At 34.2% G+C, this 27,680-nt stretch overlaps 1 protein-coding gene across 4 annotated transcripts; it reads left to right on the forward strand.

Annotated features, from left to right (window-relative positions):
* Window positions 1-2,261: 2,261 nt before the first annotated feature.
* Window positions 2,262-27,232, forward strand: LOC123713720 (protein drumstick). Of its 4 annotated transcripts, none has more exons than XM_045667539.1 (4): window positions 2,262-2,570; window positions 19,323-19,580; window positions 26,013-26,087; window positions 26,258-27,232. In XM_045667539.1, the coding sequence occupies exons 2-3, from the start codon at window positions 19,366-19,368 to the stop codon at window positions 26,035-26,037; spliced, it is 240 nt and encodes a 79-aa protein (XP_045523495.1). In that variant the 5' UTR covers window positions 2,262-2,570; window positions 19,323-19,365; the 3' UTR covers window positions 26,038-26,087; window positions 26,258-27,232. The 4 variants fall into 4 exon arrangements, with proteins under 4 accessions (XP_045523495.1, XP_045523498.1, XP_045523496.1 ...); XM_045667542.1 differs by lacking the exon at window positions 2,262-2,570 and adding an exon at window positions 4,571-4,714; XM_045667540.1 differs by lacking the exon at window positions 2,262-2,570 and adding an exon at window positions 4,823-5,021.
* The last annotated feature ends 448 nt before the right edge of the window (window positions 27,233-27,680 follow it).

Consider the following 27,680-nt stretch of genomic DNA (forward strand, 5'->3'; position numbering starts at 1 on the left):
TAAGGCCTAAGATATAAGGCAAACCTAAATCTAGTTGCATGATACATTTTTTAATCAAGTACGGAACTATGAAGCTAGATTGCCTATTCACATTTTGGAAAGTCTCAATTATAGGTGGCCATTATATTGCGTCGGCATGCCAGTCTACGAAGTGAATTTACTCTTTCAGCGCTCAATGCAACCTCCGATCATCTGCCTAAACGACTCATTATAGAACTATAGACTTTATAACATTTAAAAAGGGATGAGAGCCACGGCAGTTACTAGACCAACTATGCATGTGTGTTCGCTTAATGTCTCTACTAAATATTAAAATCTGTATGACTATTTATTTAATTATAAAAGTTTACCAACGCTCGACATACTATAACATTGGTACAAGAAAAAGAAAATACAACTTTTATGGGACAAATACTTATAAGCAAACAATATACACGAAGAGATAAAAAAAACTAAACAAAAATCGATATGTGTTTGTAAAACCCTAAATTTTAATATTTCCAAGGTGAATAAAAGCATTGTATTTTTATAACCATAATGAGGGGCAATGTGTTAATTGATTACGTTTTAAAATACAAAACAGATGCCCTTATAATTTTTATATTTTTCGTAATATTGTAATTTGCGTGTTTTCGTGCGAAATCGACACGTTCTGTTTGCCTTTTAAAATTTTACGACGATTTTATTTGGAGACGTAAGTGTATTAAGTTTTATGTTTTTTCTTACACAAAAACACTACTGAATAGAATAAGAGTTGAAGACAAGATATAAAGTGTGTATACACATATATTTATGAAATATATGACACAAATTGATACATACAGATATCTATGTAATTTAATTCAAATCTGGCCGGACGTTTCAGAGATTGCCTTTGAAAGCAAATGTTATTAATTCAACCTGACTAAAGTCAATATATTAAAGTGTCAAGTTCTTCTTCTATATTGCTAAAGGTTGGCTGTGAACATCTTGAATAGCCAGGTATCATGCGCTAGGCGCATCCAGCTCCTCGGCGGATGAGATGACAGTTGACTCCCGTACGTTCCGCAACCAAGAACCTTGCCTTGAGAACATGCCCTAGATATGTGACTTACCGTATTTAACAGTCTGCATACACTTTCGTTTCGTCCCGAAGTGTCTAGTTACCTAACAAAGTTTCGTGCGTAGACCACCTACAATTTCGAGGTTATTAATATAATGTACCTAGTTCATTTCAAATTTGACGTTGCAAATAAGTTAGGTACTACCCATGACACGTTGAAACCGGTTCTAATACAGCTTTTTATTTGGCAATTCTTCGATACCTAAACTAAAAAAAAACAAATCGGCCTTGTCCTTACTGCCTCGCAATGTTATGACTTATTTGTCTCGAACTTATAGATTTATCGATTTTCGAAGAACATAAACGATTAAATCTGCATAAAATATAGTCGGTAAATAACACGCAAATTGATTTTTTTAAATAGACATCTGGCATAGATAAGGAAGGAAACAACAATTCTGAATCTATAATGCGTTGTGACATTTCAATTATAATTTATGATGTTTAATACCTAGTTAGCAAAAAATATCACCCACCCGTTGACAGCTTCGTCTTGTCTAGAATGTTTGCTTCTCATTTGCATATAGATAATAAAATAACTATACGAATTTTTAAAGCTCTATTATCTACACTATGAGGTGTGTTCACTAGTTTAGAAAACACAGCGTAGCATATTGTTAAAGCCTTTTAATTGGCATTTGAGTTGCGAATTCTAGCGAATTAAGGAAAATTCATAATTAAATTTCTATAACTTGTATCCATCATAAAAATGGATCTATATGTATAATATTAAATCCAAACCAGTAGGCGTTTAACTAAACAATATTAAAGCGTACTACGTAATCTACACGCTATATAAAAAGTTTATATCTATAAACGTTCACGTCACACAATTAAAATATTCTCACAGATTTTCCTATACGTAAGAGCAATGAGGTCAGAGGTTTTACCAAAAATCGTTAACAATAGCTGTAATCTGTGGTATTCAGAAGCGCGAACAGCATGTCATCGATAGAGAGACATGAAATCACAAAAGGCGTAATCCACTAATGATTTAAGCAATAAAACCCGTACACATAATATATGACCGCGCGCCATATCTGGTGATTGTTTCAAAACGCTCAGGACCGTAAATTACAACATCGTTGGACTTCATTTGCATTTTTATTGTCGCCTGCATCATACGGAATGGATAAAGCCTGTAATATAATCGGCGGACCGCAAAATTGAATTATTTATTATTCGGTTCGTTTGTAAAACACAATTATTCGGCGGCCGAATGTCAACTGTCGACGTCTTTTTTGGTATCAGCTCGAATCGGTGCGGTCCTGCAAATTCACATATTTAAAGCTAAAAAAATTCACTATCATACTTTCCTGATTTCTTAACAGGCAGTTGTGTCGCAGCGTCGATATTGTACGGTCTGATTTTAAACATTTATTAAGATTTTTTTAACGTTTCGTCGCGCACCGACGGACGCCTCCCGTGGAAGTTTTTTCGTACGTGTCAACGTAATTCTTACAAATGGGTGAGTGTTTTTTGTTTTATAATAAGATTTTCAAAAATGATTTCAATAAAGGACAACAGCTGAGGAATTCAGCCAGGTATTCGGTGGCAGATTTGAGATTAATCGCATTTATCATTCCAAAATATTCGCATGCAAATTCCATATTATTTTTATCAGATAGAGATTTTTAAGAATCGATAATTTAAATTATGAGCACAGGTTTCTTCTAAATTTATATACGTTGACCACATTATCAATTGCCTTGCTTAATCACGGTTTCTTAACGAGATGGTAACGGGAAGAGCATTATCTCCAAATAAGGATCCGACTCTAGACTTTTCAACGCTGTTCCGACGGGAAACTCTGATAATACATTCTACCGATCTACGTGTATCTTCGTGTTCAAAATTAACAATGATAATTTGACAGGTCAGCTTGTAACTCTATACACAAAGACAGCAGATTATATTGAATAGACTAAGGAATTTAAGCCGCGGCTCTCGGTTTGTTCTCACAGCGTCATGAGAATGCTTTTTACAATCTATATTCAAAAAAGAATATAATCGATGTCTCTGTTGTCAACGAACAATTCTTTTAAAGAACTATGTTTGTTTTTGATGGAAATAGAACTCTATTTCAATGGTATAAGCTTTATTTTAGATTGTTGGTCTTAGTTTAGCTTGCGTCAGAAGACAAAGCGCTCGCGTTGAATTGCTGTAAATAAGTTTATCTTAGATTAATCTTAAATAAAAATATATTTTCATTATACACTATGAATGTGTTATATAAAATATTATTTATTATAAACACATGTTTAACAAATAGATCTTACGGAAACATTAAAATTTTGAACTACTTGCCAAAACGTTCTAAATTTAAAAACTTGAAGGCACTTGTTCAATTTCAGCGAGACTAATAATTGTATAGAAATGATTGCCAGTGTAAAAAAATGTTCCAAAATTATAAAATTAGTAACGGCCGTCAAGCCGTGTGGTCGAGGTTCTTCATACTGTCAACAAAAGGATGTAATCAATTGATATCTTTGTCCCGCTATTATGTCAATTGTCTCTAACATTGTCAGCAAACATTGGGTTGCTGTCCATTGTCCACTTTGACACTTCGCCGGCCATTTTGACAATATCGCCATAGGCTTCCCGTAGTTTCGCATAATACGGCCCAATTTAGGAAACAATGCATCCTGTAATATGTTTTGATGTTTTAACTTATTGTTTGTGAAATAGGAATCTAACAAGCGTGACCGTTTTGAATAGAATGTAAGATTTGTGATTGCTTTTTCTATGTCTATTGACACATTTTACGCGTGTGCCGTAACTGTTAACGCTTCAAATTATAATTTGTTTTCGACAAAATATTTTGTAGACTTCCTCGATTATAAACAACAATATACATTTCAAATTGAAAGTAAAAAGCTTAATGTGTGTTGAGACTTGGTATATTTAATTTGTTCATTACATTACGCCGTGTTCGTATATTATGTGATTACATAAGTATCAATCCATCAAGGTGCAAACAAAGGTTTGGGGGCGGCGCGTATCACGGTAGCCGCGGGCCTACATAAATAACCGGCTTACCGCAAACGAGCCGCGTATTTACTACATTATTATGTTTTATACATGCGCTCAATACACAGAGACTAATACGGCCAACCTACATAATGACGAGAACGCGCGGAAGGCGTAACCCAGTGGCAATCTCTCGTCTCGCTCGACGACGCCTCGGGCGCGCGCCTAAGCGAGACGAACGACCACAAATTTATTAAAACAAAAAAAAAACTCAACAGCTACTGCACTCCGCGTCGCGTCGCCTCAACAGAACTAGATACATTTTTCCACGTCGCCGTGTGAGAGCGAGACCGGCAAACTCGCACACGCGCGAACGAGACGGCTATATTTCCGCGAGAGCCGCGCGCTAAGCGACCGGTCATGTGGGCGCTCCCAGTGTTGCGCACGCGCAGCTACCTCGTCGCGAGTTCCACGCTCACGCTGCGTCGTCCACCTCGCTCGGGCTGCGTGACCTTCGTTCCGTGAAGCTAGGAAGCGTCTCTGCTGTAAAACATTCATTAAGCCCCCTGCGACCCGCTCGATCTATCGCATCATCAAAGGAGTGAAAAAGATGGCAGGCGATCGCCAGCGCCGTGGCTAAAGGTATTCGTAGAATGCGTGATCTGTATCGTGGAGGGGGGGAGGTGTGCGGGGCGCCGGTAGCGGTGGCAGCTCCCAGCGACTCCTGGGGTTATTCTTCCTCAGGCCACTGCTGCTCGAGCTACGTACCAGGCGAGCTAGTTTTTTCTGTCCCACACCGACACACACTCGTTAAGCCCGCGCCAACACGAGAAGTCGCCACTAATAAATTACTGTTTTTTACTGCATAACGACAGTCTGCGCCGCGCACTCGTCTCATTTATACGCAGAACCATTAATCAGTTATAGAGACCGCACTTCGCGACGCACAGTGAGTACTCAATCTCTTACTAAATTTTTCAGCCAATCGATGCTCTCTTAATTATTGCCTCGAGATGGGAGATAAGGACCACCTCCGCTCGCGATATCTGCGGTGATAAAATCTGACGAAACAATTAAGAGAGAGATCGATTAGAATTGCAAATATATTTATATGACTTTTATTATGGTCGTGTTTATTACATGCTATGTTTCACATGTATCTGCTATGTTGCGTGTTTTTATTAATTCGCTAAAAGTCTTAAATTGTTACGTTAATCTAAGAAGCCTATTTGTGTTGAATTCAACACTTAAATTCTTACAGGAAATTATTATTCAACATTTTATATAATCAATATCAAAGCTAACCTAGCGCCAAGAGGCGCTTAATACAAAAAAATCATTCAAAATATTACTTGCATACATTTTTTTTCGATTAAGCACCCGACTTGAACAGTTCATTGTCGAATTGTGTCCATTTTATAACGATTTATGGTTTATTTAACAATAAAAGAATGGTTTTTCAAAAAGGTTGCCTTTTCAAAAGATAACACGTACGAGCATCGCTTAATATGTTACTTTTGTGGAATCTTTTACGCATCATTAGGGTTGGTTATTGACACCTTTGATGCAAGTTCCCAAGGGATTTCCAACCACTGTCAACGTTGAATAAAAAATGAGCTAATTCTAAATTCATGTGAACTGAGAATTTCGCGTCAAAAGTACATCGATGATTCGGGCACCATAGATTAAATGTAGATCGGTAATTCTTATGTTTTTAATACCTATAAGAAAAATTGTATTCCAAATTTAAAATATTAAACTACAAAGAATATAAAAATATAGATTAATGATTTTTATAATCTGTAAATGTTTTTTTCACTCTTAAATGCTATTTCTACTAATAAATACTGACCTACCTATAAGAATTTAACAAAGTGAATAAACTAAAAATCATTAAAACACCTTAACCTTTAGCATCAAGAACGAAGCTAAAAGTTAAAAGACAATGTGTGCTCGCATATAGTTTGATTACTTGTCTATGGTGTCGTTTAATATAGTTTATCTATTGTTAATACTTAATATAAACACTAATATTAACTGAATGACTTGAATCCGTGATCATATATTAATGTAAAAAAATACAATTGTATATATTCCTTCTTGTGTCTTCCATAACCAGCTTATTTCAACTGAAGTAGAACTATGGAAACATAATTCGTTTGTTTTTACTTTGTTATTTCATATACTTAATCCCTACATAAGTAAATGGACTATCAAATATATTTAATGTATGTACCTATAACGGTTCGGCCGGTTAAAATTCACTTTTTTTTAAGTATTATAAAAAGAGTTTGTGTTCACTTTTTTGCCAATTTTTATCTATGCTACTTTCTTGATGGGTATTTTGTATTGTGACCAAGACCCACTCTCACCAGGCTCACAAATGTATATTATTCAATTAAAACTTAGACTGAAATAAAAAGACAAACACGCATTAATAACCTAGATAAATATTTTTTAAATTAATAATAGAAAAAAAAAACTATATTTAAATTAAATTTGGAACATTATTTGAATTCCGAACACGCGGCGGGGCGCAAACGTCACTTTCTTTAAAATCCGCCGAAGTTTGTGTCGCATACGCAGTATTAACACATCCCTGAATGTTTACGAGGCAAGGGTGGAATAATGTCTGAAGACAATGATTATTTATCGTCAGAATCGCTTTTGTCATAACGCCGCCGCTCGTGTATCCATTAATAATACGTTCGGTTTAAATATCGAACGACGAAATTGATTGTTCTTGAACGCCATGTTTGTGGACTGCGTTCAAAAATAGAATACGAAATGTTTCAACCAAATATGTAGACATTGTTGGCTTCACCACAGATAATATGTTTTATTTATGTTAAAATCGTAGATAAAAAGAACTATTGATTGAGTCACAGACGCAGATTAAAGAACATAGACTAAGTTTAAATCTATTTCAAATTAGAAGTCTACGCAATTATCACATATATAATATTAATGCTTAAAGCTAAAAACTTAATTTTTAAGCATTATTTTAATTTAAACACATAGCACATAGTTTGTGAGAATATGACAGGAAATTTTCGTTTGTTTAAGATAAAGACAAAAGTTTCGGCTAAGCTTATCTTACCACAATAGATAATGCCTTTTCTGGGATGTGTTAAATATTAACAAATATAGTTTGTACTAGCCAGGGGTTGTAAACCTTCAAATGGACAGAGTACACAAATCGTTTTTTGGAATGGTGTTGACAGGTGATCAAACTTTATAATCCGGTTGTCAAAATGGAGTTTCCAAATATTCCTATAGAAAGGAAACATGCTAAGGTTTTTTAACATACTACCTATAATTCGTAATTAGTTAAACAATGTTTATAAGACACAGTTAAATGTATATCTTAGATATAACGTAAAATATGTGTTACATTTGAAATAAATATAGGAAAAGATTTATGAAACGTATAGGTGTCAATTGTCCACGATCTATATATATATTTTTGAACCAATTCAACTTAGTTCGAGAAATAATCATACCAATTCTTAAAAGGCTTCCAACGCACTCGCGAGCCTTCCGGCATTTCGTGCCCTCTTCCACTTGTATCTCCTGTTCTATAAAAATAATATATCATTTACTCTAGAATAGACAATACCAAAGAATACAGAGCGTCTTAATATTTTTTTCAAACCAAAATATGTTTATCTATATCTAGAAACCATAGACATTTATTGTATAGATAGTATAAACAATTATTAATAACACAATGTATCAGTATATGTTATAAAATGTTTTAACATTATTCACCTTTTAGATAATTCTCTGAACAGAAACTGCGTAATTACAATTAAGACAAAACAGTGCAAATTGCGTACAATTGTAATGCCGATAGCTTATCTGCAGCTTATCTAAAGCTTTGTTTGTGCACGGGCCTTTGAACATCCCGACATGCCTGATATGTTTCTTTAGCGATAACATTTATTTAAATCTATAACATAGCTTTTGTTAAAACGATATTTTTTTACGGAGATTCTACGTGCCTGATAAGATATGTTATTTTTCAAAACATACTTAAACGGCCGGCATCACACTCGCGAGCTGGCTTTGTACATGAGAGGTATCACTTACATTTGTAGGTGAGGTGCTACCCAATAAAACAAACTTTCTTAAAAGGCTGGCAACGCATTGGCGAGCTTTTTTTGAGCATCTATGAGAGGTATCACCTGTCATGTGTGCACATTTGCCTCAGTTAACACTTATTTCTAATTCAAATTTTTTCGACGCAAAGCCTACCCATAAAAAACAAACATTCTTAAAATAACAACGCAGTCGCGAGCAGCCACAAAGCCTCCTTCCTATTGCTTACCTATGTAAATACAAATTAAAATTTATTAATTAATATAGGTGCTGAATGTCATCAAAAAAAAAATATGTGAATGCCTGATGACATATGGAATGCATATGTATTTATATATATACCTTTAATCGTATAAATGCAAAAGTTTACGAAAACGCTGAATCTTATTGTTAAATTGGGAAGTGGATAGGATCCCTTCGGATAGGAGATTGATAAAGGGCACGATTTAACAATAGCATTGATCTGTAATTATTTTAAAAATATATATTTTCATTACTGTAGTTGGGTGAGGAGTATGAAGATTATTCGTTGATCGTTACTTTAACTTTTCGAAATGAAATTCTGAGAATTATTGGATGAAAAAATCAATTGCAAGACAGTTAACAGCTAATGTAGGTATGTTGGTCACACCTGTTTTTAAAATTCGTTAAAAATAATTTACATTTAGACACTTAACACATTCATTCATGTCCATTCATTGATTGTCAAATGTTTGTTAAGGCCAGTTCACACTGGCGCTATTCTGACCAAAGACTATTTGACGGGAAGCGCCACAGGTGACGTATACCTGACCGGTTTTTGCTTGCCTATGGTTTTGTTTGCGTTCGAATTTCGAAATATAACAGGTCAACGATAGGAAAGAATGGATTTGTTTACTTTACGATTTGGCAGCTTTTCGGTTTGAATTTCGAACGTATGTTTAAAAAAGAAATTAGAGCTTATGCTGTTTTTCTTGTTAAATATTGTTTATTAGGTAGGTACGTACTAAAATGTAAAGGAATTTCTACCAACAAAAAACCCCGATTATGTTTTATACGTTAGTACTTTTGTTTAGTTGGTTTTAAGAACTATATATCCATACATCAATAATCCGTATGTAAATATGGTTAATATTTTTATACAAAATGTAGATTCAAATCTTTTGCCCTAACTAACGAAAAATGAGTCCGAAAGCTCCCACGAGAACTTACCTTCGGGCGGTAGAAAGTTCCTCCCACGCAGTTCATTTTTAAGTTAAATTCCTTTTTTAAATACTGTTCCAAATTCAACTGCCGTGTTACGCGCCACGCCCTTCACTCTGATTGGAGAATTAAATACAGTAGCGATGCTGTATTAAGAATTTCTCTTCGTTGTCAATTAAAAGTTAGTGAAACATCAATAGAAGATAATCTTTAGATTCTAGATATAAATCCGAAGCACAAAATTGAGACCGCAGGCCAATATCGTGAACTCCAATTAATAACTTCGTGCTCACGAAGTCTTTATGAGACGGATCTAATCACTACATTATCAATAAGAATTTAATTACTCTTAAAAATTATACCTATTATTAATGAATGATAAATGTTAGGTGGATTCGAAATTTAAATTTCCCATAAATGATATTTCATCGGTGTATAAAAGTGATCTGCTCTTTGATTGGCCACCGCGTAAACCAGTAGCGGCTTATTTGTGTATGTGTGTGTGTACATATGTGGTGTTTTTATGTAAGCTACCGTGTCGTGTCCTGAAGGGATTTCGATGGGAAGGATTTGTATGCAAATAACTTTAAAAAAAAGAAACGTTCCGTTTACGAACAATGGTTTAATTGTAATACATTGCATCGCGTTTTAAGTTGCGTTCTAAATTCAAACTATTCGTCAAATTTTTGTGATATTCGATATTTAAAAATGTCTGGAATAACCTTGGTCATTTGAGTTTGTGAATTAAAGTTACGAATACACATTTCACACGATTCACATTTAACTACAAAAATTACTTACAACAAAGCGAAATGAGTACATAAGATTAATTGACCACAAGTAACTAGTGTTCATTATATATGTGAGTACCTAAATGTATTTTTATAAGTTAAGCAACCTCAGGTTTAAGCCCGAGGGCAGGGAGGGCCAAGCTTTGCCGGAGGCTATCGAGTCGAGAGTCCAATATATCAGACCTCAGATACGTTGATCAGACAACATAGAAAGGAATGGAGCTGTATTCATATTTTTGTGTTATATAGTTTTAACATTATATTACGCCTGTGTAAGTAACTTACACAGGCGGCTGATCATGTGCCTAAGTACTTGAATATTAGATTGAAAAATGATCATAAAACAAATACAGAAACTAATTTATTTTATTTTATAAGTAACCTCCTTCGTTTGTATAGAATATTAGTATTATATAGCAATTTTTTTTAGTTAAATTAAATATGTTTTAACTAAATTCTATTACTATTTACTACAATAGCATAGAAGATGTATAATAAAAATTAAAAATAGGACCTCGTCTAGTCGGACATAGGACGTAGTCTAGTTCAAGGACAGTTTATTCCAAATATAGATAACGTATAAAATATGCATTACCGATGCATCAATACATACAAAATATATTTAAAATTAATAATATTGAGTGACTCCATTCACATCTCTGTCCATCGCCTGCGCATACCGTTCCTGTGAGAACGCGGTACATAAACCGTTCGTTATTTTGCTCACTCGCTCATTTGTATATTATAATTTGGTCTTGGTTTAGTGCAGATTAAAATTAAGTTATAATATACTTATTTTATAAATTGCCTGCGCAAGCGCAACCATGTTATTTGTAACTCTAATTAGTCGAGTAGTAAGACTGATACATTATTACTTTAAAACTTATTTGAAACCAAGAATCTACTAAAATCACCAAATTACTTTTTTTCTAGAGATTATAGGACTTATTATGATTAAGTGATAGACATTTACGTTGCCAGAGGAATCGTAAGTGCCGTTGCTGGCCTTTTAAGAATTGGTACTCACGAAGGAAAGTCGAATCAGTTCGGTAATATTTCAGTGGGCAGCTGGTTCCATAGGTCTGCACGGCTCAAAGTGCCTTAAAAACCTTTACTAGAGATAGTGACTTTAAGGGTTTTTTTACAGTAGCAAAGATAAGAAACAACCCACGCCTATGCCCATACTAACTTTGCACCATGTTTTGAAATATGTATATTTTAACTATATACTAAATTACTAGATGCAGCAGTTTATATATATATTTTGTTGAGGATAAAACATAATTTTTAGCATTTTAAATTTTTCTCTTTAGACGCATTCTAATTTCGATATTTTCCAATTTCCATTGTATTAACTACATCCACAATAATAATTGCTTTTTGTGTTTGAACTGAAAGGACATGTATAATGCTAGCGGACCAGACAGACTCTACACACACTTCTTCATCCATTCATTCGTCCATCCAGAAACAAAAATTCTATTAAAAAATGCTAACACACAGAAGGCTTATATACAGTCCATGACAGAAAAAGTCAATAAATGTCTTCTAGTCGAGCACTTTTTTCTCGATGACATAAAATAACGACTGGAGCATGATGGATAAACTCGAGTCGTAACGCAAATTCGTCTCTACATCGTCGAATAAAGTACTCGGTCCATTAGATAGCCTAACGTTAAGCAACATAAACGGTAAATCTAAAAACTACTTCTATATGCATTTGTCGCGCTCATAAACAAGTATTGTTACATTGCTATACATATATATACATTTATACAAACCACAGCGGTTTTCTAATGTAACATATTATAATTTTATTATATTATTCTGTTAAAAAAAGTGTGCCTGTAGTAGTTTACATACGTAAGAAGTGAAACTTCTTTATGACCTTATTTTTTCGAAAAATGATTTACTATATGCAACTTTACAGTTATTGGTTAAATAAAGTTAAATTAGATAAAGTCACAACAAAAGGCTTTTATTATCATAGACATGATCACAAATAATACAGTATTTTTTAGTAACCGTGGTAGGGACAAGAAAAAGATGGTGCGTAACGAAAAAATGTGACGTGTGGATACATTTTCTCAGGCTGTCTTAGTTTTATAAGCGTGGCCATTACCTAAATCGCAGTTATGCCCCGCTATAGCCAGTCGCAGGCATTCTTGTCACCATTAATTTAGCCTTAAATTATTAACGTGTGCTGATAATCAATAGTGTGCATATATTTTTCCATTATTCAAAACTTCCCTAGGTTACTAACAACTGCATCGAAATTGCATAAACTCTGTTTAAAACTGTAGATTTTATTTAAATATATTATATTTTGTATATATTAATGGCGTTTTTGCCAATGGAATATTTCTTTTGAGACTGGGATGAACTCAGAAATGGTATCTTCTTTTTGTGTAACTATATTTCGAAAATTTTCTGTTTCACGCAACGAATTTACTTAAAATCTGTATTTTATGAAGCGCTTATATTAAAATTATTCTAATAAATGCATTGGATATGTAAATCTAATAAAAAAGTAATTATTTGAGGATGAGTCAGCCCATACTTGGCATTCTAAAATAACAATTGCATTCCATCCCTTTCACAACCGCAGACATTTGTATGTGCTAGAGCGAGACATTGGATCATTGTTCGTAAAAATGTCAAACAGAATGATAAACATAAAATCGTGTTGAAATAAAAGGGCACGCGCGCTATTTTAACAGACTTAAATGGTTATTCAAGCAAGTAAGAATATCTATAAAACATTTTACAGCTATTTTGACAAGTTCTTTGAATGATATTATATTCTTGTCATTGGTATAGTCTTGAATTGTCATTGACCTAATTAACACGGTCATATCCACAACGCCTCGACAATTTTATATAAAAAAATAAATTAAGAAGAACGGCCCGTCCTCTCCTTAAAGCACAATTTTAATGTTTAAAATAAAAAATAAATAAACCTTTCAAGGTCTGTTCCTCAGATTTCTGTATCTGTTTCATGATCATTTGTCAATCTAAAAGGCAAGTAGGTGATCAGACTCCATTCCCTGACGCACGCCGTCTACTTTTTGTGTCTACGGCAAGCCGGTTTCCTCACGATGTTTTCCTTCACCATTCGAGCGAATTTTAAATGAGCACATTAACAGAAAGTCCATTGGTGCACAGCCGAGGATCGAACTTACGACTTCAGAGATGAGAGTCACACGCTGTAGCCACTCAGCCAACACTGCTCAAAATTTGTAATGTTAATTTTAAAAATACATCACGAAATTTGGATATCGATTTGATGGTGTGATACACATCATAGACAATTTATTGTTATATGAGTTAATTTACGACTAACTCTTTAATTATTATGCTCGTTATTTGCGTTGCAAAGCCGTCTCATTCAGGCTTTTATTCACTGGCTTAAAATAGCAGTGTAAAGATTTCTATACGACTACGTCATACGACTTAATGTGTACGGGGCAGAGGTTTGTACACAGTGAACCTCCATCGTGTTCGGTCTTGAGCTACGTATTTAACCTCGCTTCAAGTCTTACCCTCGTCGCCTCATCAGCAAGTTTACGTCGCCAGCTTGTACTTGGGGTGTATCTTGTGGGTTCCAATCAAGCAGTTTGGCAGTGTGTTTGGAACATCTTTGTCTATTTAGTAGGCTAAATATAATGAAAATGTTTTTACATTGTGTTGAATTAATTTCGAAAGTGTCTAAACAAAATATTTATATTAGTACTTAATTAGGTACAATATATAACTATTTCATGTGCCATATTAACTTTGCTTATATAAAGTCTTTACACATATTTTTTTATTATATATTAACTGCCCTGTTCACTAGCATTCAATCAGCACACAGTCTCAAAGTCTCAATACACTCTTTTGTACATATTGTCTTCCGTCTCATGTTATGTATTTAGTCCCTTTTCTTCTTAGTAGTCTTCATTACTGAAGGTCATACCTGTCATAATAATCGTCGAACTGCTGCCTCCACACTTCCTCAGTTTGTCTTCTCTCCGTACATTAGGGACGTTGAGACCCATAATTGTTTTAATTCCTGTCTAAGTTCTTTCTTTAAGTAAGTTAATTCATACAAAACTATCAGCCGAGAGAAGCAGTTTTTTGTGTTTGGAGTGGTCAGTTCTGCGATTCCCGTGATGCCACGTTGAGTACTAGAATGACATCAACGAAACGACAATTGGCATGTTATTTACGGCAATAATCGTTGGGCAGTAATCGTACGGCAATATTCGTGCGGTATTATAACTACGAATAACCAGTGCTCGCTTGATTAGGTACTTAAAGTTAAAAGTACAATAAATGATTAAAAACGATGCAGTTAAAGCATTGTATTGAATGTTTAAAGCATCAACAATGTTGCGTACAATGCAAAATTTTTGTATTCAAGTACTTTTATTAATTTGTGGAATTTTGCGTTATTTAACTATATGTTATATTGTTTGTTGGATTTATGGTTTGAGAAGGTTCTGTAATTTTAATTGGTTATAAAATTGTATACGTTGTTTTGGAATTCAGGAAGCTATGTGCAATAATAATAATCGTAATATTCTGTGCGGAAACATTTCTTTGCCAGTAATGAAAATACTTTTATCTGATTTGAAAATGTGTGTAGAATTCGAGCTATTTAACTATAATGCTCAGACACAGTAGTAAGTAAAAAAATAGAACACAAGATCTCAGTGTTTTCAACTTAATAGAGACATTAACTGTTGTTTTACACTTGCTTATAGTAAATATTATATGATTACTTACTTATTAAGTACGTCTTAAGTTAGGCTAGATTGTAATATTCCATGTGAAGTGAACAGTAAAATGTATTTAAAAAAAACAGACAATTAAACAAAAATATTTTTACATCTATAATCACTAATTATGAACGGTTTTTTTGCCTATACAAATGACAAGTGATGAAAAGAAAACATTCATTATATATTTAAATACGTTTTATAAAACTAACCGGTTAATTTTTAACGCGTATTGATTAACAACATATAAACAGTACACATATAACTTGGCAATATAAATTTTATGGCTTAAACATGCGGCCTTCTTGCTTATATTCATCTCTTCCGGGGAGGTTGTTTACGTAAAATTAACGTATTAATACCACACACTACTCCGCTGGAGCAGTGACCCATAGACTTGATTTTCACACTAAAGAAGAACGCTCTAGCGAAATATGCTGAGGTCTGTGCCGTGTCAACGGCCGCTGGTTATAGATGTGCTTCTTAAACACTCTGATCTTCTTTCTTTCTCTCAAGATGATCAGTCCAACGGAGTCTTTGGGCTCTTTGTCTTTAGTGTCACTTAAAAATATAAAAAGGGCCTGCGACGGTTCGGCGACCCCTCGGTATACTGATAGTCTTTATTCACACTCCAATCTTCTCTCAAGATGATCAGTCCAACGGAGTCTTTTGGCTTTTGTCTTTAGCATCATCTCGAATCCGGTCGACGAACAGTCACATTCCGAACAGCTTGATCCCTTGGCGTTGTGTAGAGATGTGGGATCTCACTCACTCTCACATTTTCTACCGCATCAAGGAGAGTATTCAGAGGAGTTGTTCGGACGGAGGCAGAATACAAAATACCATCACAATAACTTTGACATCCGTCGTTCCACAACTGAGCGTTTCTTATAGCATTTGTGCCGCGTACCACCACTATGTGGAACCAGCCGCCCACTGAAGTATTTCCGAACCAATTCGACTTCAAGAAAAGAGCGTTGGCGAGCTCTCTGGCTATGTGTTTCCATGGGTGGGGATATCACTTAACATCAGACGAGCCTCCTGCCCGTTTGCCTTAAAAAAATAGGCACCCATGCACATATAACTGGATGAAAAATATTTCTAAAGGTTACAAATTCTACCGCGCGTATTCGGAAAAAGCTTATGTAATTCGATGAATGTATGGAACACACCTTTCACTTGTAATTAATGACTGTCGGTTGACTCACAGATTTAACCAAACCGCAGATAGCCACTACGCCATACGAAAATAAATATTTAATAAATAAAATACTTATCCCATATGTAATATAGTTATCCTGTCTGCACATTCCTATTCCGTAGTAAACCGTAGGTATACCTATGTGATCCTAAAGACAAAACCCCGTTGGCCTGGTCAGCTTGAGAGAGAGACCCGAGAATGGCCCTCTCAGGAGGAGAACGCCGTGGAGAAAGAGCTCCATGTGCCCCATTGAAAGACGGTAGCGTGTGATCGGCCAAGGTGTTGTTTAATTAGCAAAGTTACCAAGGTTAGCTACGACCACTCCAGCATCGTTCATTAAAAATTAATGATTAAGAGATAAGTTTATGTTCACTAATGTACACTCACACATGTGTGTTTATTTAAACTCTTCTTCAGTACTTTAGTCTGCCGTTAACTAAAAGGACATAAAAATTCAAAGTTCAAAAAAATGCTTTTAAGACTATTTCTGTTTTACTGAACGTTTTACGAACGTTTACGAACTGAGGCAGGCCGTTAGTTGTGGAGCGTGTCTGCTCCTGTGATGCAACTCTTCCGTAGTCGCAATACGCGTCCACTTACGAAGTCATGGCTTACTATAAAGCCACGTAAGCGTAACCTTTGTTCTTAGAACTAGGGGTCAACAGTAAAAGCCGATGAATCATTTACTTATCCCAAACTGAGAACAAATGAATCATGCTGAATCCGCATTCATTAATTGCTATTTCATTATTCATTGAACTACCGAAATATGAGATACTCCAGACTCCATATCTACATTGATCTTATAAAGAGGATAGATTTCATTATTTGCAACTTAAATGATTTTTGGAAGAAATGTCTAAGTAGAATGAAACAAAGTCAGTGAATTTTCTAAACATACTGAAAAACTAATGTTCAAAGTTAAAAAAAAAGATTATGTTTAAAATTCTCGTGTCACAATGTTCGTTCCTATACTCCTCCGATACGGCTCGACCAATTCTTGTGATTTTTTTATGCATATTCAGAAAGTTTGAGAATCGGCTTTATATATTTCAAACCTACGTGATAAAAAAATTTGTTTTTATTTTTTATGATACAACATACAAAAATACATACAACCCTTATTTGTCAACCCTCTACGATCAACCCCATTTTTTATTATAGTAGATTGTTATTTTTATTGAACTAAAAAAATGTTTACTATAAATGATATACATGGAAAAACTACGTTTGCCGGGTCTACTAGTAATAATATAAAGCCTTTAGTTTTTACAGAAATGATACTCAGGGCTAATTCACGAGTCTGATGGCGTACCTCGAAATGTCAAAATATACGATTTTGACATGTACACGAGTTCGCTATGTCTCGTTTCTTACTTGAAAGACACTTTTGTGTGAGTTTTATTTATTACAAGAGTAACATATCCAAAACATATCATATCAGAGGTGATTTGTAATGTAGAGTTGCAGATTCTCGGTTGTTACATCAAAGAAAATTGTAGATTAATATCAAGACATCTTTTACCATAAAAGATGATATAGCTACTAAAACGTGAGCATCGTGACTAGAAGATAATTATCTGTGTAGTGGAGACATCTGCCGTAAATGGTAGCAAACTATGTCCAAATAACATTTAGATCAATGATTGCTGATTTTTTTTCCATCTGCGCACGCGATTTCGTGAGTTCTTACAATACAATTTTAGGTTATCAATTGTTATATAATTTTATGTATAGGTCGTGAAAGATATGGTTGCAATTGTAATTAAATTTTATCTTAAATTAATTATATATTAAAACACCGTAACCAACTTTAAAATTATAAAATACTATTCCCGACATACATATATTTATGAAAAGCCCCATTAAAGCGACTTATTACATCGAAATAGCGAAATTTATACGGTTTTATATTCTTTTATTATGAAAGAATATTTAAAAAATGTTGAACCTCTATTAATTGGTACCAACTATCAGGAACAAACGGAAATATAGGAGTGGTTAAATTAGAGTGTTCCTAAGCGCATTATAAGTCAATTTATTAAACATGTAGATAACTAATTACAAGGCGGCGGCGGCGAGGCGTGAAACAGTCGTTTTATCACTTTACACACGGACTTTCGAAATCACATTATAGCTTGTTACTGCTCTGTGAAAAGCATTTATTCAATAGTTTCACGGGCTGTTCAAACAACTATGCAACAAGGTAACGTCAAAACTAAAGAGGCGAACCCTTACTGAACAGATTTATCGTAAAACTCGAAGATATTGTAAAAAAAATATTATGCCTAGGCTGTATTAAAATTACCATTTTGACATTTGACCCAGAAATTATGAGGAAATCGATAAAGCTACTAGAAAGTGCAATGTACTCTGACAGAACTCGGTTTTTGTAAGCGCCGGTGCCAAAATAAGTTAGTGCGTATCGTGCGTGCACGCACGCCGCGAGCGAAACGCGGGTTTCCCACCGTGACGGTAGTGCGATCGTGTCTTACTTATGTCCCTGTAATTTAAGTAATCACAGTTACATTTTTAAACTTTGCTTAAAATTACTACAGAATTTGACAGTTCCCTCTTGTTAATAGTGGTCGTACTAATTGTTCCTTAATTTAGCCCTATTCTTACATGTCAAAAGATATGTATATATAAGTGATATATTTTAAATGTCAATTTAAAAATTGTCTTTAATTTAGGCTTATAATGCGAATAGATCGACACTATAAGTGGATGGTGTAGGCAAGTGCGATTCCGCTATTGAAGTATTGCAAGTCCGAGTAATTTCCCTGTGAGACGGCAGCCAGCTACCTGTTCATTGAGTCGTGGCACGTGGTGGGGGCTACGCGTCTTCCGCGTAATGTTATCAGTAGTTTCCGCACCCCTGCGCCAGCGCAGTTGGCAAACGCACCCGCCTAACGTCGCACGTCTGGTAGCGTGACACATCTAGCTCGGTAACTACATCCGTGTTTATGTTAGTGAAAGTGTAGACAAGTTTTATTTATCGCTAAGGTTCGTATTAGGTTTGGGGTTTTTAATTTTAAATTGTTATTTTATAAAGTGCGCGTGCAGTTAATTATAAAGTAGGGCATTCATTAGTTAAAACAAATAGGTATTAATGTTATCTTCACGTCTGTTATATGAGAATATACCCTATCATCTAAGCATACGGTTTAGAATTGTATGAACAGCGACTGATAAGTTATCATTGTCAACAGGCGCCCAAGCCCCGCCCGTTGCAAGCACCATAGTCCAGACAAAATGTTCGCCGTGATGCAAATCGACGAAGACACAAGGGACTTCAGGCGTAAACTGCGCCCAAAATGCGAGTTCGTCTGCAAGTATTGCCAACGTCGGTTCACCAAGTCCTATAACCTGATGATTCACGAGAGGACCCACAAGAGCCCGGAGCTGTCTTTCAGTTGCGAGGTCTGCGGGAAGAGTTTCAAAAGGCAGGACAATTTGCGTCAGCACAGGTTAGTTATTTTAGTTTGTTTTATTAATAGATAATGTACAAGAATATTCTGCAACATAGATTTTAGCTAATTCATAGAAAATTTTTCATTTTGTATAGAAACACTGCTTTTATTAGCGACAAAATATATTTTCACTAGTTTTGAGGTTGTAACTAATGAATAACACAAACGTTGAAGTATTTTAAATATTATTGCAATATTTTTTTTGTCATTTAACATTACTACTAGAATATTACTAATACTCACTATTTTCATAACCCATAGCTACTAAAGCACATCTGTTTCCCAGTGAAACAGTAATTGTTTCAGTATAGCCACGTAAAGCTAGCATACTTCTCTTAAAAAGCATCAAAAGACGCAAAAATTGGGGTTACGGAAGTGTATAATCATTGTTTTGACTAATTACTGTAGATATTAATTGTATCTATTATATATGGCAATAATTACATTCCATAATGTGTTTTAAAAGTAATTTTGAGATTAGTTTTGCTGAACGGTATAAAAAAACAAATTTAGATGTGTACGAATTTTGATAATAAAATTATCCATCACTATGTATTTGACGTCTTCAACATTTAGCACAATTATTTTAACTGGCTAACTTTGTTTGACTATTTCTAGATTATTATTTGATTGAGTATTAAATAAAGTTTAATAATTGCGAATTGATTTTTTGAAAAACATCAATATTTAAGAGACTTAGACAGAGCATCTTCCTTATATTACCGTCCATTAAATCTAATACGTTTTGACATACTTTCAGGCAGAGGCTGAATATTAATAATAATTAATTCGTTCGTATTAATAATTAATGCAAATTACGTAATTTTCACGACCTACATACCAGTGGTTACTGATACAGGAGACAAGGCCGTGGCTAGACACCTCACAACTTATTAGGGCTTAGATTATCACCTGCCCAATCACTTGTGTCGTACAGACTCGCTACTACAGTTACAAAAACCGCAAATATTAGGTAGTACCGTGGCATTTTTTTGCCACTAAACCTTCGTTTGACCTTTAGCTTAATTGCGTTCATTGTGAGACACCATACTACAAAGATTAACATTTAAGCCCATTAAAACTTGGAATCAGCAGTGTTATTTTTCTTCAAACGGCTCAGTCCCTATTCCAACGATTATGTGTTATCCCAAATTTCACGTATGTAATATTTTAATATCTGTAGCACTGTTGGCCTAGTGGCTCTTGTCTCTGAGTTCGACTGCGACTCTCATCCCTGAGCCTTAGACCAGAAAGTCGACGGCGTGTATCCGACACAGGAGGCTGATCACCTACTAACCTATTAGATTGAGATCATGATATCACGATACAGATACAGAAATCTGAGGGCCAGACCTAAAAAGCTTGTAGCGACACTGAGTTATTTTTTATTTATTCCTTAGTGTGTGTGTGAGTCGTATGAACAATATAATAATCATCTTAAATAAAGTAATTAGCAAGGTACTAATGACCTATATGTATGTTCGTAACCGAATGAAAGCCATGAAGATTATTACCAAGATTATTTATTTTTTAATTTCAATTATTTGGAGTTAATAGCGTTATATTAAACTGAACTAAAGAGTTTCTACTTACTACGAGTGTCTTATCAAATTCAAAAATAGAATTACAGAATTTGACATTTGACAGTTAGTAACCGTTATTTACAACATCTATAACCCTTTATATGATATGAAGCCATTTAAATCATTTGAGATATCTAAAAGGGGCAATAAAAGGTTGTACATCTGTTATCAACGTTATAAATGTAATCATTCGAATTTATAGTCTACATACAATGTCGATTACTAAGTTTAAATCAAGGTACTTTTTATCTCCAATGTTCGGAAATTTGCAAATTATGATTAGCACTTAATGGCTACATTTGTCTTGATAAGATCGTCCGTGGGAACAGATCGAGGCAATAAATATATCACATTTAATTAGGTTATAAAGGTGAATTCAAAATTTTACTTGATTTAATTTTAGGTGATTTTCCTATAGGTATACTTTATAATTTTTTATATAGTTTTCCACATTTTGTTCTGGACTTTCCCCTATATTGAGGTCAGTGAACCTGTAACTTAAATTATATGGTACTGGGATGACATTCTTTCATTTCGAAAATTACCATACAATGTGCTAGTAGCAGCGAGTTGACAGGGTTATGACACTGCGCAAATTATTCTCAACTTTAGCTTGGTGACAGGTGACACATTTTGACAAATGCTTTTTTATACGTTTAATATTTATTATCTTTTTAATTATATCCAATACAGTCTGTAAGTTATGCGAAAAGTGGTGTTTAAATTTAAATCAGTAATTTAAATTTGGAACTAGGGGTCGCTACTTGTGATTTATATCCTAGTTATAGATGAAACTCCACCTCACAATGTTTAAAATCCTCTTCCCAATCTTTCTCCCATCTCATGCTCACATGTGCCGTGTGAAAAGCGAGCAGTGTATCCAGGCTACCGAGATTGTCGATAGATCCCTCACGCCAAGTCGTGAGCTCGTGACGAGCCCGTGTCTTAACGGTTCTTAATAGCCCCTAATGCTTCCGAAACTGTGCGAACGCGGTAGCCCCACATGAGCATAATTTGCTACGTAGCAGCTCGATTACAGCTAGTTTCAGCACGATATGTACCGTAAACTTATCAACTTTTGATTGACCGGAACGATAGTCCATTAAAAGTGCCGTGTTTTAAAAGTATTTCGTTAATTGTGGTTAACCGTTCATCTTTTGTTTCTTACCAATCATCTTTGTGAAAGACTATCGACACTTGTCTAGAAGCCAAGCCTAAAAGAACATTTTCACATTTCTTTGTTCTTTGAAATTGTCAATCTTTCCTGTTTCATCAATTCACCTGTCATTTAGCGTACTTTCCAGTTTAACCTGCTACCTCGATGTATTAGGACGTACTTAGTTTCATACATCGTGTGAACTTCCATCCGTGACCGCCGAAGGCTCTCAGTACCGCTACTGATTATTTTGCTAAATAAGTGTGCATGAACTCCCCATACTGATCATTTACGCGGAAATAGTTAAACGTTTGGCGATGAAATGAGCAATTATTATCCAATTTTCATAAACTCTCGGCTCTAGGGTCAGAACTATTAGGATTTGTTTTTATTTGCTATAAAGTTAAGCAATTTTGCTGTAGCTTCTATGATTCTATTGAGAAATAAGAGAAGTGAATTGCGCGACGTACATTTGTAGTTAACGACTGCGCGTTTCATGACTTCATCTATAGTCGAAGCATAACTATTAAACAGTCTTTTCGTGCCTGTTCCGTTATCAAAATCCTTTATTAAAGTGCGACAAAGATTAACGTTGTTACACCTTAAAAATTTGAAACTTTTTCAATGACATTACCTTTTCCATAGATAAGTTTAATTCATTGTTTGCATACGCAATATATTTGTACGTGTTAGAATAACTGTCGGTGACATTTATAGTTAATTAAATGAACATCTTAGTCACGTATCGAAACAAGATATCGTAATTAAGTTAGCCTTTGACGTATCGATAACAAAGGGCTTTAGTTTAATTACAACTGAGATGGTCTATAAAGTTAGCGCACTAGGTCATCAGCGCGATGGCTATCTTAGGTCGACCGCGAGTGTGGCGCTCAGATTTGCCTATGTCAAATTTATTTTACCTGTAATAATGTTTGCGCGAGAACGATATTAAATTAATGTTATTTAACGCGAGTTTGTTACAGTTAATTAATTAAACCTATATTAAGAAAGTAATTCAAGAACTTGCAGTTTTGTTTTCTTTTGAAGATTTTTCCATTATTAATACTGTTCTTTACCAGGCACTTCAGATATTGAAGTAAGCACTAAGTAGACTTTATCTCAATTTTATATTATAAAATTAACTTTGTTCTTTATCTACATACTCGCTGAATTCTACAATAATCTTATAATAATTTATGGTTTCGTATTTGTTATACTATAAGTACTATAGATAAATGCTCTGTGGGTATGTTTGTGATTGTAATTGGCTATAATTGAAGTAGATCGGAGACAATGGGTGTTGGTACACAATCGTTTGCGACCGAGGTGGCAATGCGGTTAATTAGTTGACTCTAAGGAAATGAAGCTTATACAGTATGTTGCACTTTGGTACAATTTGATAGAAAAAAAGTTTAATCATCGAAATTGTTATCAATCTGTGACCGTGTATATAAAATGACGTAATAACCTTAAAAGACTGATGTAATTTAATGAATTGTCTCGTCATAAATACACTATTTAACATTACGATCTAGCCTAACTTAAGACAGATAAGTAATTTAAAACAAGCCTAATTTACTAATAAGGTTATAACATAAAGTGTCCAATAACACTACTTACTTACAGTCAGGGAAGACACTCTGTTCTTCTGTACTATATATTTTATTCATAACAAAAAACAAGAAATGGAGGACAAGACGGATATATTATCAAAACCAATACTAAAACAACCTTCGTTCTACAATCCAATTATCAGAGCCAATTCACCTAAATCTCTAAAGCCAGCTACGCTGAAAAATCAAGATTAAACGCCGGAGATTTCTAAGCCTTGGGAGTCTTAAAACCTTTTAGATAAATCAGGCAGTATATAAACCATTTCGTTCCCACAGTACTACACAGGGTGTTCACGAAGTAACCCGTTGTATCGGGAAGTATAAGAGCCGTCACCTGCGCCCTTTAGCCGTTGTGTCGATTCGGATTCGATTTCTGCACGAATTACTTAAAACAATCTTAAAGTCTACGCTTAAAGGGAAATAGTTTTGCTACTTTATTTGAACAAATTGTTACAGTTTTTTCGTAAACATTAGTATGATGTATACATATACATATGTATTTCGTACTTTTGTCGTTTTATCAATTCCAGCGAATCTAGGACCAGTCATTATGTGACATAAAATGTACTTTGTCATTTATTTTGTAGCGAAATTCATGTTTTGTTTAAATATAATTTTACATTAGTTGACGTAATAATAGTATATTAATTAACCTTACCAATACTTAAATTCTCTAGATTTACTTATGTAGGTACTATTTGGTCCTGTCAGTGCGTATTTGTATCATTGCAGTCTCATTATACTGATTTTTATAAGGTTTTTATTTACTATATAAAAATCAAGGTCTATTCTGACGTGAAGTTGCCACCGACTACTTAAAAATATTAGCGCTGCGGGTGACAGTGGAATTTAAATAAAACATAATTAATATGAAGTCATTAACATTTCAACACGACATCTGTTTATCACTGGATTATTTTTCCCGGTTCACGGACTTTAATCTCTTCATCACGATTACACTTAATTACCGCTTGACAAGTTAAAAATGTCATTTCATTGCGTAACGCTAGCGAGATGTGTGTATGTATTTTTGTAATAAATCAACTCAAAAACTGGTCGACTGAATTCGAAAATTCTTTTACCATTTAACTACGATATCCCGATAGAAAAAGTGTGGAGCCGTGTTATTCTCGTGTATAAATGCAGTACGTTTCTGACGTACGGGAATCAGACTTAGCGCTTAGTCTAGTGTCTGAACCAAACCCTAAGTTTGTAATTTTCATAGTGACAATTGAAGTTTGACGTGTGTTAAGTTTGTTACATTCAGAATCGAAACAACTGAATGATATCCGGATGTTATAGTTTTTTGCGTTCATGTTTCGGAGTTTGTCTATCATATTATGGTACAAATATTCTTTATTAATATTTCAACAGTAATGGGTTGTTTTTTGTTTATATTACAACGGTGTCTTTTGTCAACAAAGAATTAAAAATTACAACAAAATGTTTTGACAAATTCTTAAGAATTTTGCTAAAAATCTTATTAAGACTTTCATATGTTTTACGGTAATCCTATTGTTGTTCCTTAGCAGCTTATGGACATCGAAATAGGTTTAAAAGACAATCCCTTTTTTGTTTTGGGGATGTGACAAAAATCTCATTTCCGGATTTAACGGTTTGCTTATTAATGTATTTAATAACTGTTTATTTTTTTTATTTTTAATCTGTGGTGACGTATGGTGACATTTTAACTGTTATGTTTCACTTTTAAGTACTCATAAGATACTTATTTATAACAATTATTTAGCCATTCCATTTTTGAATTGTAAACTTTTTAACTTTACTTTACTTTACTCAAAATTCAAAAATGGAATATTAACTAACTATAACCAAGAGCTTGTTTATAACCTCTGTTGTTTTTTAAATAAAATAAAATTAACAGACGTTTTATAACAAGTATTTAGTCATTCCATTTTTAAATTGTAAACATGGTTACTTTGATTTCATTTGACAAGGTTCTATTCTCTCAACTTATAATTCAAAAATGGAGAATTAACTAATTGTAAGGAAGAGCGATTGTTTATAACATCTGATGTAATTTGAAATGTTAATAACATATTTTTCTCAATTGTTCTAGATGTAGTCAATGCTTGTGGCGGTGAAGGTGATGGAGTTAGCACGATCCAACTACAGCGGTCTCTTACACAATAGAGTAAGGTTCACTTACACGTTTATAAATCTAACAATTTAATATTCTGCCCATAAACAATTAAAACAAATATACTAAATTGATCGCTAAGACCGCAGTCCAACCAAGATCGTGCTAATAAATGCATTAGTTCGATAACGAATGACGGAAATAACATTTTTTACTTGTTACAGAGAAATCCATACATCCAACAAGGAGACCGCGTGCTTGCGATGGTGATACCTACACCAGTTAAACGCTTTATATAGGATTTCAGTGTTTCAGTATTGTATCACCACATTAAAGGCGAAAAGTTTTGTTATTGAAACACAAACATGTTTCAAACACAAACCGCGTCAATCAATGTCCCGTTTTCAGCCCTCTAACTAAAGCCTCTACAAGTGATCGTTCGACTTTTGCTTAGAGGGTACTAAGCGGGGACAATGTATATAGAATAAAATTATTCATTATATTTAAATTGTGTTAATCGCAATGTTATCAGTTAACATTATAGAGCTTTGTTATTGAATTTAGACAAAGTTGTACACTATATTTGCTTGAAGAACACAATAAATATGTAAACGCAAAAATATTAGAAGTACGTACTTCATAACATCATCATAACGTTATGATAATGTTCATACCAGTAGTGGAAATTTTACATGCAACCTTGTCTAAATAAATTCACATCGAAAAAGTATTCTGGTGATTTGTAAATAGTATTTATTAGTTGTAATAGCATTTAAACTTAACTGCTTAGCTATTTTATGTAAATTAATATTTATGTTTTATTTTAGCTTCTTATACGTAGAACGTACGGGATAATTGGTCTAGAATTTTCTAAGGCGAGATGAGCTTTTAGGCTTTATATAACGCACGTTCCTAAAACCATGCTTGATACCTATCAAAACTACTACACTTCGCTGAAGTAGCAAAGTTGTAGGTAGTTTTTTAACTGTCTTAACACAGAGTATATAAATTATTGTTTATATATAGAATGTCATAAGACTTTATATTCTAAACCCTAAGCAAATATTCGATGTGCCAATATTTGACAGATGTCATTTAGCCATATTAAACGAATTAGTTTTGTAGTGTATAAAATTAATAATTCAGAATGTTACTATTTACATATGTATTCCATCGTGTAGATGTATAACAATAAATGATTAAAAAATATTTTTTTATTTTTATTTATGATACCTAAGACGGTTCCCAATTTAGGCCACATAGGCCAAAAAAATACCAACAAACCCTCGGGTCTGGGCCTCAGATTTCTGCATCTGTATCGTGATCATGTAATATTTCGAATATACAAGGTGATCAGCTTTCTGGGCCTGACGCATGCTGACTTTTTGAGCCTAAATCATGCCGATTTCCTCACCATGTTTTCCTTAACCATTCGAGCGAGTTACATGAAAATTCCAAAGGTGCACTGCCGGAGATCGAACCTACGACCTCAGGGATGAGAGTCGCACACTGAAGCAATTCGGCCAACACTGTTCGTTATAAAAATACACCTAAATTTCACAGATAAAACAAAATAATAATAGTATTTCAATAATATTATAATAAAGATTCGAACGCAAACACCTCCCGTTTTGAAGTCGGTTAAAA

Source organism: Pieris brassicae, chromosome 8 (genome assembly GCF_905147105.1).
Source record: "Pieris brassicae chromosome 8, ilPieBrab1.1, whole genome shotgun sequence".
NCBI classification, from domain to species: Eukaryota; Metazoa; Arthropoda; class Insecta; order Lepidoptera; family Pieridae; genus Pieris; species Pieris brassicae.

What these genes read in the sequence shown, in the direction of transcription:
- LOC123713720 (XM_045667539.1), top strand. Translation starts at nt 19,366, where the DNA reads ATGTTCGCCGTGATGCAAATCGACGAAGACACAAGGGACTTCAGGCGT. An exon ending in GACAATTTGCGTCAGCACAG is followed by an intron (nt 19,581 to 26,012) that starts GTTAGTTATTTT and finishes CAATTGTTCTAG; the next exon opens with ATGTAGTCAATGCTTGTGGC.